Raw genomic sequence first — 12,689 nt, 5'->3', positions numbered from 1 at the left:
CAATAAATACCAGCTACTATTACCTGCTCTTGTTGCTTTATGCCAGGAAAAAAAAAAATAGTAAGGAAAATCTTGGTATGAACGACACACAGGAATCCAGCATTACTCTTATATAACATCAACATAGAAAAAAATCCAGATCCAAAATAGACCAGGTGAGTTTTTAAAGCAAAGGTACATCTGCGAACTAGGTCATGAAAACAACAAGGGATAGCAAAATTTTTTTCTGTTGGCTAAAGAACATGAAAACTTTGTCTTGAACTGGTTTATTCTAATACAGCTATCTTCCAGGAAATTAAAAGTCAGAAAAGCTCATATTTTATTTACTGCTGCTACTGCTGCCGCTAAGTCGCTTCAGTCGTGTCTGACTCTGTGCGACCCCATAGACAGCAGCTCACCAGGCTCCCTGTCCCTGGGATTCTCCAGCCAAGAATACTGGAGTGGGTTGCCATTTCCTTCTCCACTAGATATGACTAAATCAGTGTTTTTCAAACTTCAAGTTATGACCCATGGGTAGTAAAAATCAATTTAGTAATCCAGCATTTTTTGGTCCAAGAACCTAGAACAGTTATCAAAAATATGAGAGAGAAACCAGAGTGCATCACACACAGTTAAGGCAAGAACTGCTTCATACCATTTTTCCAGCAGTTAAAACATAATTTGTGTCTCTCTTGGGGCATGGTGGAAAAAAGAACTCTTATTGTGTGTCACAATGTTAAGAAATTGAAGAGTGTTCTGTACCAATATTTAAGATTTTATATGTTCATCTGGGTAACAGATTATACTTATTTTGCCCTTATAAATTTTATAATTCATATTACAATGGAGGGCAATATAAAATTAGGTTGTTATTAGACATTTAAAGGTATAACAGAAATACAAAATGGTAAAGTGTTGTGGAGTCTGGACAATGATTTTAAATTCCGTTAGAAGGAAAAAAATTACCTATTTCCATCTGGCATTTGAAAACACAGGACTGAGGATACAGAATTTTATTTATTTGATGTCCCAGTATCAGAAAAGGCAACCTGATGTGATAAATGGGTCACTGGCTTCAGAAACCCAGTAGGCAGGGGCAGAAATGCCAGGTCCACAACTTATTAGCTTTATAACATTCACCAGCTAACCTCTCAGACTTGGTTTTCTTTGAAACTTAAGAATTTAAAGATTAATGAAAGGATGTATATCAAGCCTCCAACACTGCGCTCATGTATGGTGAAAAATGTAAGTCTTCTCTCATAGCTCTAAAACTCACAAAAAGTGAAATTTCTTATACCAGTGTAAGAAATGGTCCAGGATAACCTCACAGCTTATCTTGTTCACCCCTTAGATGACCTTCAACAAATCGTACCTTGAAGACAAACCAGACAGAGCTTTCTTGAGGATCTCGGGGGTTCTATCTAGGGATGGTGGAATTTCTGGAATATCAGAATCTGTTCTGGAATCCAAGTCTCCATATCTGTCATCAATATCTGTTTCCTAAAATTAAAGAAAAAAGAAAATCACTTTGCAAAATAAAAGGGAAAAAAGTGCATGCTTGCCAATACATCTATTTATTGCTCAGAGTACCAACTCTCATTTCCATAACTTAAAAAAAAACTATTAACTTATCTTGAATATGCAAGCACTGTTGGACATCCTAGTTAGTAAAGTTCCTGCTAAAGTCTATCAACCTAAAGGATTAATTTAAACAAAAAACACAAAAAGAAAAGTCTATATTATCTAAATCAGAAATTTACCACAGAATCAAATATTTATTGTTTCTCTGCTTAACAGAAAATATAGTGTTTGTGTTAATGTAGATTCTGATCAATGGTACATGTGTGACTGTCTGAGTGAAGTCGCTCAGTCGTATCCGACTCTCTGCAACCCCGTGGACTGTAGCCTACCAGGCTCTTCTGTTCATGTACAATGGTACATAGTCTCTTTTTTATTTGATCGCAATCTAAGCATCTCCAGTAGGAGTAATATCTTACATTGGCATGGCATTTTAGATAGATACATAGATAGTGAAGCTGATTCTGACCTCTGTACCCCAACACTGAATTCAATCTCTGAGACTTCTGGGTGAAGTTAAAAAATAATAGCTTTATTGCTTTGCCAGGCAAAGGAAGCCACAGCAGGCTAATGCCCTCAAAATCATGTGTCCCAACTTAGAGTAGTGAGAAGTTTTTATGGGGTGATCAACTTGTGGACATTCTTGAGACTGGTTGGTGCTAAGTAAGGTCAGCATCATCAACCTTCAGGTTCCAACTGGTCTGGGGTCTGTGTGCTTGTGGGCAGCGTACCCTCATTAATCATTAACTTCTCCCACCTGATGGGGGTTTCAGTATGTGCACAACAGCTCAAAGATATTGCCATGGGTATCCCTTACTGGGGAACCAGGACCTCGCCCCAAGGCTGCACTATTGTTTCTCTTGACTGTTTCTCCCTTGTCTTGCATCCCCTCCCTTTCCTAATTAACAACTGCTTGAATCTGGCTGTTGGAACTCAGTGAAGATCAGGGAGGCTGAATGAAGGCTATCTCCTGTAATCAGATGAATGGGGGACACACAAAGGCTCTGTGCCCAGGAGTCCTACAGGGCCCTGCCAGGTATCAATAGACAGACAGATATAAATATGTAGATATACAGATACACACACACACACGCACACACATATATATAAATAAATATATATATATTCATATAAAAAGAGATCAAATCAGTCAATCTTGGGATTCCTTTAGAGGAAATCAACCCTGAACATTCATTGGAAGGACTGATCCTAAAGCTGAAGCTTCAATACTTCGGCCACCTGATGTGAAGAGCCAACTCATTGGAAAAGACCTTGATGCTGGTAAAGATTGAAGGCTGGAGGCAAAGGGGATGACAGAGGATGAAATGGTTGGATGGCATCACCAACTCAATGAACATGAGTTGGAGCAAACTCCAGGAGATGGTGAAGGACAGGGAAGCCTGGCATGCTGCAGGCCATGTGGCTGCAGAGTGGGATGCGACTTAGCAACTGAACGACAATATACATATAATTATTCAAAACACTCAAACTTCCATCATTTTATTAGATCCTCAAGAGATAATCCTGGCCACGATGGTGGAGTACAAAATCCTGGAGCCCACCTCCTCTCATGGGCACACCAAGTTTACAACTATTATCAGAACAGCTACTGATGAGAAAGAGTGATAGAATCTACCAGAAAAGATCTTCTACAACTAAAGATACAAGGAAAAATCCACAGGAGAAGGAAAGGAGGGGCAGTGGGGGTGGTACAGTCAAGATTCATACTATAGAAAAAGCAGTTTTAAGAGGAAAGGTTATAGTCTCCTACCTCAGTCTACCTCAGTCTCCTAAAACAAGGAAATAAAAGCAAAAACAAACAAATGAGATCTAAGGAGACTTAAAAGCTTTTGCACAGCAATGAAAACCATCAACAAAACAAAAAGACAACCTACTGAATGAGAGAAAATATTTGCAAACGTTATGACTAATAAGGAGTTAATATCCAAAATATACAAACAGCTCATACAACTCAATATCAAAAAAACCCAAACAACTCAATCAAAAAATGGGTAGAAGACCTGTATACACATTTTTCCAAAGAAGACATAAAAATGGCCAATAGGCACATGAAAAGGTGCTCAACATTACTAATTATCATAGAAATGAAAATCAAAACCACAATGATATATCACGTCACATCTGTCAGAGTGACTATCATCCAAAAGACCACAAATAGCAAATCTTGGCAATGATACGGAGAAAAGGGAACACCGGACACTGTCGGTGGGACTGCAAATCTGCATAACCACTGTGAAACCAGCATGGAGGTTCCTGAAAGAGCTAAAAATAGAACTCCCATATGATTCTGCAACTCTACTTCTGTGTATATTTCTGAAAAACAAAAAAGAAAAACACTAATTCAAAACCATACACACACCACAATGTTCAAAGCAGCATTGTTTATAATGGCCAGCAGCATGTGGCAGCAAGCTAAGTGTCCATCAACAGATGAATGGACAAAGAAGATGCGGTATCGGGGCTTTCCTGTTGGCTCAGTGGTGAAAAGTCCGCCTGCCCACGCAGAAGACACCGGTTTGGCCCCTGATATGGGAGGATCCCACAAGCCGTGGACCAGCTAAGCCTGTGCACCACAGCCATTGAACCTGGGCTCTAGAACCCGGGAACTGCAACTACTGAAGTCTGTGTGCCTAGAGCCCATGCTCTGCAGCAAGAGAAGTCACCATCATGAGACGTCTGTACACGGCAACTAGAGAAAAGCCCGTGCGGCAACGAAGACCTACACAGCCGAAAACAAATAAATAAATAAAATTATAAAAAAGATGTGGTGCGCGCACACACACACACACACACACACACACACAGAGGAATGCTACTCAGACATGAAGAAGAATAAATTTTGCCATCTGCAACAACATGGATGGACCTGGAGGGTATTATGCCTAGTGAAATCAGTTCAGTTCAGTTCAGTCACTCAGTCGTGTCTGACTCTTTGCGATCCCGTGAACCGCAGCACGCCAGGCCTCCCTGTCCATCACCAACTCCCGGAGTTCACCCAAACCCATGTCCATGTTCAAAAGCATCAATTCTTTGGCACTCAGCTTTCTTTATAGTCCAACTCTCACATCCATACATGACCATTGGTAGCAATCCTCATTAAAGAGTGCTACACACATAAAGGCTTTGGGAGAGTGGTTTACAAAGGGAGAAACTGGGGGAAAGAAGCTGAAATGGGTGAGAAGGAAGAGAATATTCACAGCGGGTGAACACAAGCAGAAGGAGCACTGAGCAGAGAGCTGGGCCAGAAGTTGATCCTAAGAATGAAAGTATACAGGGCGATTCTAAATGTTAAGGAAATCTCCAACCAAACTCAGCCCTCATCAGCACCAAAGTTGTGGCAAATTTCATCACCCCTTCCAACTGTTTCTTTATCCACAAAAAACTGGAAACATTAAAAAAAAAAAAACTGGAAATATTTAATGCCAAGGACTCAAGTCAGTCAGTGAAACAGTAAGCTATTATTATTATTACTACCAAATCTAATTCCTCATTAAGTAGCTTAGCAAATAAAATGGGTACCAAATAAAATGCCTTGGGTAGCATTATCAATATTCATAAAGGAATAATAAGCTTTTGATCACTAACTATAAATCTCTTATCAAATAATTACAAAGTTGAATGTGACATTATACCAAAAATGACAAATAAAGCAAATGTCGTGTTCCCACTGTAACCCTGAGAGTCAGTTGGCCTCAGAGTAGCTCAAACAAATAGTTGTTGACTAGTAAACCACCAGGCAGGACATCTCCTGCCAACATCATGGAACCTGCTGTTAGCCTGACGTGCCTGCAGGTTTTCGACATCTAGAACAATGGAACACATCACTTTTATTTCTTTGCTCTGCTACTCTTTTTTTCCCTGTCAATAACCCAGAGTGTTGGAAGCGTGGTGTGAGTGGTCGTGGAGACGGTGACTAATGAAGTGGCTCCATAAGGCATATCACCAGGTTACAGAGAGAGTACCACACTAGGAGTCGGGAGTTTCAGGTACACTTGTCACTCAGTACCTGGTGGGGATGGGGGCTGGAGGGTGGGGATTAGTCCCAGGACCTTCTAAGATACAAAAATCCGAGAAGATACAGTATTTGTATACAATCTATATACATCCTTTCATACACTTTACATCATCTCTAGATTAATTATAAAACCTAATACGATGTAAACAGTTGTAAGTACAACGCAAACAATTGTGTGTGTGCTTAGTCACTCAGTTGTATCCGACTCTTTGCGACCCACTGGACTGTAGCCTCCCAGGCTCTCCTGTCCATGGGATTTTCCAGGCAAGAACACTGGAGTAGGTCGCCATTTCCTTCTCCAGGGGATCTTCCCGACCCAGGGATCAAACCCAGGTCTCCTATATTGGCAGGCGGATTCTTTACCCACTGAGCCATCGGGAAGCATCTTGCAAACAGTTGTGGTTTGGTTGCTAAGTCGTGTCCGACTCTTTGTGACCCCATGGACTGTAGCCTGCCAGGCTCCTCTGTCCATGGGACTTTCCAGGCAAGAACACTGGAGTGGGTTGCCATTTCCTTCTCCAGGGGATCTTCCCCACTCAGGGATCAAACCTGGATCTCCTACATTGCAGGCAAATTCTTTACCAACTGAGACACGAGGGAAGCCCAAATACAGTTGTGAGTATGCAGCAAATTCAAGTTTTCCTTGTTGGGACTTTCAGGGTTGTTTTTTTTTTTTTTTTTTTTCAAATATCTTGACCCACAGTTGGTTGAATCCAGACTCACAACCCACAGATATGAGGGATGACTGTCCTATTTCCACCTCTACTTTAACTAGCAATGACAAAAGGCAAAACACTTGACCCTAAAGAAAATCAGCCTCTGGTTTCCATAAAAAATAAAAGCACTGCACTTTCCAACAAACTGCCTCAAAGTCCACTTGGTAATAAAGGTGATGTGCCCCAACCCTCTGCAGTAGTTCATAAGCTTTGTGAGAGGAGGAAACACTACTGGCTTCACTTTTGACTCCCTAGAGGTTGGCAGAGAACCTTGCACAGCGGCTGGCACTTACTATGTAAATATGTGTTGAACGAACTGACTCTGTAAACTTATGCTAACATTTGAGATTAAAACAGTTCTCAACCGTTCTTGCTAGGTGAATGATTTTGACCATGTCACCTTGCTTGGGACCTCCTTTTAGCACTTGTGAAATGAGGGCTTCTGACTATGAAGGGTTATGGGCTATTCTTTTGCATATATAAAAAGACAATGAAAGTGTATCTGGTAAATGATGAATGGAAGTTGAAATAAAGTTTCTTTATTACCCTGAAAATCTCATTCCTACAGTGAAACAAACTTCAAAAGCACTTTACAAATGTCGATGTATTTATATCTCACATTACCTTATAGATAAGTAAATAATCACATCCTTTTTGCAAGTGAAAAAGTTTAGGCTCACAAAGATTGAGTAAAGCCCCACAAGTTGACTCAGCTTGAAGCAATGTAGCCAGGAGGCAGAAAGAAAATTTAAATGACAATTTTTCTACAAACTGATCTGCAGATCCAGTGTAATCCCAGTCATGTCAATTGGCTTTTATTTTGTGTGGAAATAAACAGGCTGACTCTAAAATTTATATGAAAACGCAAAAGGACCTTAAGAGCCAGAACCACCTGCAGATAAAAACAAAACTGAAGGACTGACACTGTTTTCAAAAGTTATTAAGCTGTAACTGTGACATTGGCACAAAAACTGACCAATGGAAGAGAAGAAAGGATCTGGAAATTAATCCACACTTATACGGCCAACTGACTTCAACAAAGTTGAAAGGTAATTCAATATACAATGCTGGAATAATTAGATAATTATATAAAAGGAAGGAAGGAAGGAAAAACTTTGATCCATACTTCACACTACTTACGAAAATTAATTAAAAATAGATCAGACATTTACATAAAGCTATATACTTCTCCAAGCCAGGCTTCAGCAATACGTGAACTGTGAACTTCCAGATGTTCAAGCTGGTTTTAGAAAAGGCAGAGGAACCAGAAGAATTGCCAACATCCACTGGATCATGGAAAAAGCAAGAGCGTTCCAGAAAAACATCTATTTCTGCTTTCTTGACTATGCCGAAGCCTTTGACTGTGTGGATCACAATCAACTGTGCAAAATTCTGAATGAGATGGGAATACCAGACCACCCGACCTGCCTCTTGAGAAACCTATATGCAGGTCAGGAAGCGACAGTTAGAACTGGATATGGAACAACAGACTGGTTCCAAATAGGAAAAGGAGTATGTCAAGGCTGTATACTGTCACCCTGCTTATTTAACCTCTATGCAGAGTACATCATGAGAAATGCTGGGCTGGAAGAAGCACAAGCTGGAATCAAGATTGCCAGGAGAAATATCAATAACCTCAGATATGCAGATGACACCACCCTTATGGCAGAAAGTGAAGAGGAACTAAAAAGCCTCTTGATGAAAGTGAAAGAGGAGAGCGAACAAGTTGGCTTAAAGCTCAACATTCAGAAAACGAAGATCATGGCATCTGGTCCCATCACTTCATGGGAAATAGATGGGGAAATAGTGGAAACAGTGTCAGACTTTATTTTCTGGGGCTCCAAAATCACTGCAGATGGTGATTGCAGCCATGAAATTAAAAGACGCTTACTCCTTGGAAGGAAAGTTATGACCAACCTGGATAGCATATTAAAAAGCAGAGACATTACTTTGTCAACAAAGGTCCGTCTAGTCAAGGCTATGGTTTTTCCTGTGGCCATGTATGGATGTGAGAGTTGGACTGTGAAGAAAGCTGAGCGCAGAAGAACTGATGCTTTTGAACTGTGGTGTTGGTGAAGACTCTTCAAAGTCCCTTGGACTGCAAGGAGATCCAAACAGTCCTAAAGGAGATCAGTCCTGGGTGTTCTTTGGAGGGAATGATGCTAAAGCTGAAACTCCAATATTTTGGCCACCTCATGCGAAGAGTTGACTCAATGGAAAAGACTCTGATGCTGGGAGGGATTGGAGGCAGGTGGAGAAGGGGATGACAGAGGATGAGGTGGCTGGATGGCATCACCGACTCGATGGACATGAGTTTGGGTGAAATCATGTTCACCCAATGTTGGGTAATGGACAGGGAGGCCTGGTGTGCTGCAATTCATGGGGTCGCAAAGAGTCGAACGTGACTGAGTGAATGAACTGAACTGAACTGATACTGATATCCATAAACTCTTTGTGACCTAAGGTTAGGCAAAGACTTAAATACGACAACAAAGAAGTAGGATTCATAAAAGAAAAACTGATTAAAAAAAAACCACTTCAAAATTAAAATGTTCTGCTTTTCAAAAGACACTGTTAAGAGAAAGAGAAAACAGCTATAGACTGGGAAAAGATATCTGCAAGAGAGATTGTGTGCTCAGTCATGTCCAGCTCTTTGCAACCCCATGGACTATAGCCCAAGAGGTTCCTCTGTCCATGGAATTTTCCAGGCAAGAATACTAGAATGGGTTTCCATTTCCTACTCCAGAGGATATTCCCAACCCAGGGATTGAACCCATGACTCTTGCGTCTCCTGCATTGGCAGGCAGATTCTTTACCACTAGCACCACCTGGGAAGACCTGATATTTGCAAATCACATGTCAAATAAGGGTCTTGCATCCACAATCTATTAAGAATTCCCAACATTCAATAAGAAAACAATCAATGTAACCAAAATACATGGGCAAAGCTTTATTTGAACAGACATCTCACTGAAGGCAGTAGTACACTCGCGGTAAACTGGCATATGAAGAAACGCTCACCATCTTCGTTATTAGGGAGTTAAAGTGAAAGTCCCTCAGTTATGTCCAACTCTTTGTGACCTATGGACTATATAGTCCATGGAATTCTCCAGGCCAGAATCTGGAGGGGGGTAGCCTTTCTCTTCTCCAAGAGATCTACCCAACCCAGGGATCGAAACCAGGTCTCGTATTAGGCAGATTCTTATCAGCTGAGCCACAAGGGAAGTCCAAGAATACTGGTGTGGGTAGCCTATCCCCTCTCCAGCGGATCTTCCCAACGCAGGAATTGAACCAGGGTCTCCTGCATTGCAGGCGGATTCTTTACCAACTGAGCTATCAGGGAAGTTATTAGGGAAAGGCAAATCAAAACCGCGATAAGAGACTATGACACACCTTCTAGAATAGCTAAAAAAATAAAAACTGAACATACCAAGTCTCAGAGAAGATGTATTGAAACTGGGCCTCTCATACACTGCTGGTGGGAATGTGCACAATCATTCTGGAAAAGAGTCTGGCAGTTTCTTAAAAAGTTAAATACACGTCCACCCTATGACAGTCATTTCAATACCAGGTATCTGCCCCAAAGAAATGAAAGCATATGTCCACACAAAGACTGTACACAATGTTCATGGCAGCTTTCTTTGTAATAGCTCCAAACTGAAAACAACTCAAATGTTGCAAAGGACAAACTGGGCTACATCCATACAATGGAAAACTACTCAGCAACAAAACAAACTACTGATGTATGCAACAATATGGGTGAATGTCAAAAAAATTATGCTGCGTAAAAAGACGCCAGGCAAAATGTACATATGATATGTATACATATACATATATGTGGGTATATGGATATATGTATGTATTGAATTCTATTTACATAAAATTCTGGAAAATACACATTCATCTATAGTGCCAGAAAGCAGATCAGTGATTACTGTGCTCAGTTGTGTCTGCCTCTTTGCGACCCTATGGACTGCAGCCTTCCAGGCTCCTCTGTCCATGGGACTGCCCCAGCAAGATTACTGGAATGGGTTGCCATTTCCTCCTCCAGGGGATCTTCTGACCCAGGGATCAAACCCATGTCTCCTACCTCTCCTGGATTGGGAGGTGGATCCTTTAACCACTGAGCCACCAGGGAAGCCCAATCAGTGATTATCAAAAGGTAAAAGGGGAATACAAAAGGGCAGGAGCAAACTTCTAGTGGCGAAGGGTTTGTTCGCTATCTTTATTGCAGTGATCAATTCATGGGCGTATGCGTATGCCAAACTGCACAGTGTAATAAGCATGGTCACTCTAGTGTATGTCACACAGGTCATAGGGACTCCTGAAGAGTACACAGGAGCCGTGGTCAGGGAGAGAGAACTGAAGTGCTTCTCGACACTGGGGACTGAAAAGGCAGGAAGAAAACCATTCAAGATGATGGCTCCAAAGAAGTCTCTAAACTAATGAAAGCAAGCAGCAGTTTAGAATGCAACAAAGGATAACGCATTAAATCAATCACAATTCCCACCCCTTTTACATCTAGTCCCCTAAAAAGTGAGTCAGATGACCAGTGTCAGCTTCTCCACTCCACCACAGGCCCCTTGAGGTTCACACTGATTCCTGTACCTGCTGCTAAGTCACTTCAGTTGTGTCCAACTCTTTGCAAGCCTATGGACTGTCTGTGGGTTCTCCAGGCAAGAATACTGGAGTAGGTTGCCATTTCCTTCTACAGAAGATTCCTGTACCTAGCATTAAAACTGCAAACAAGCATATGGAAAGCCTCAAGTGACACAGAGTTCTGTGCCTAAAAGGATGGAAGCCTTTTAAAAATCTTGAATCTAAACAGTTCTTGGGCTTCCCTGGTGGTTCAGTAGTAAAGAATCGCCTGCCAATACAGGAGATACAGGTTCAGTCCCTGGGCTGGGAAGATCCCCTGGAGAAGAGAATGGCTACCCACTCCAGTATTCTTGCCTGGGAAATCCCATGCACAGAGGAGCCTGGTGGGCTACAGTTCATAGGGTTGCAAAGAGTTGGAACTGACTTAGTGACTAAACAATAACAAACAGCTCTTACTTGAAAGAATAGTAGTTTATATTCCTGATTTCAGCATTTTCTCTCAGTCTCTTCACTATTTCCAGTGCTAAGTCTCTCCAGTAATGTCCAGTTCTTTGCAACTCCATGGACTGTAGCTGCCATGCTCCCTTCTCCATAGGATTTTTCAGGCAAGAATACTGGAGTGCGTTTCCATTTCCTTCTCCAGGGGATCTTCCCTACCCAGGGATCGAACGTGGGTCTCCTGCATTACAGGCAGATTCTTTACCAACTGAACCACCACAGAAGCCCTTTCTTATTCTCAGCTATTAAATGGGAAATATTGCTAACCCATACAGTTAGGGAGCAAATAAAGTTAAGATGCAAAATTACTGTTTTCTCTAAATCACTCTAAAAGCATCAGTGATCATGACTACTGCTGCTTTGTTGTTGATCAGCTGCTGAATGGTGTCCGACTCTTTGTGACCCCACAGGTTGCAGCACACCAGGTTTTCCTGTCCTTCACTATCTCCTGGAATTTGCTCAAATTCATGTCCACTGAGTTGGTGATGCTATCTAACCATCTCATCCTCTGCCGCTCTCTTGTCCTTTTGCCTTCGTTCTTTCCCAGCATCAGGGTCTTTTCCAATGAGTTGGCTCTTCACATCAAGTGGCCAAAGTATTGCTACTACCACTACTGAGTTAGGAACTATGATAATGCAGTACAAAACCAATTTGTGTCATCTTAATTCAACTGAATCTTCACTGAGTTTGATGATTCCACCGCTGGCCTCCTGATCATCTGACATTACACTCTCTAAAATGACATTCCAACAGTATCCCAGTCAGAGCTGAGTTCTAGTTCCAGCTCTGCACCTGTTTGAGGTCATTTTGGGTAATAACACACACAGTCTAAGGCAAGTTTATTATTTAAAAATACACACACATGCACATATATACACATATGTATGAACTAAATTTTTTCTAAGATCTCTTGAAGCTCCGCAGCTCTCAGACCGTACTTTATTGGGAAAATTTAAAGCATCAAACACTGATTTCCCCCTTCTGTTTTTCAAAATGTTTCTGTTTCTAACCTCGATTCCTTCTTTCCTTTCCCCGAATACCCCAATTACCTGTATTCTCCACACTACATCTGCTTTCTTTTTCCTAGGAATGGCCCACCCTCGTCAGCATCTTCACTCCCACTTGACTTCTTTATATAAATACTTGTCTTTCCTTGTTTGAAAAAGGAAATTTTCACTCAATCCTCCAGTCCTTTATAGCTGCTATTCTGTGCTTTCACTGGTACTTTTCTACAATTACTACCAATTTTTACCTCTCACATTCCTCGGCCTAAACCTCAGCTT

General features: G+C 41.4%; 1 protein-coding gene across 1 annotated transcript in view; it reads right to left on the bottom strand.

Annotated features, from left to right (window-relative positions):
- Positions 1-12,689, bottom strand: part of CDS1 (CDP-diacylglycerol synthase 1) — a 74,731-nt gene that overhangs the window by 57,626 nt on the left and 4,416 nt on the right. The window contains exon 2 of the mRNA XM_069594589.1: positions 1,352-1,479. Coding sequence (XP_069450690.1) covers positions 1,352-1,479 — 128 coding nt within the window. The remainder of the gene's footprint in view (positions 1-1,351; positions 1,480-12,689) is intronic.

Source organism: Ovis canadensis, chromosome 6 (assembly GCF_042477335.2).
Source record: "Ovis canadensis isolate MfBH-ARS-UI-01 breed Bighorn chromosome 6, ARS-UI_OviCan_v2, whole genome shotgun sequence".
NCBI lineage: Eukaryota > Metazoa > Chordata > Mammalia > Artiodactyla > Bovidae > Ovis > Ovis canadensis.
This window is presented reverse-complemented; position numbering and strand designations above follow the sequence as displayed.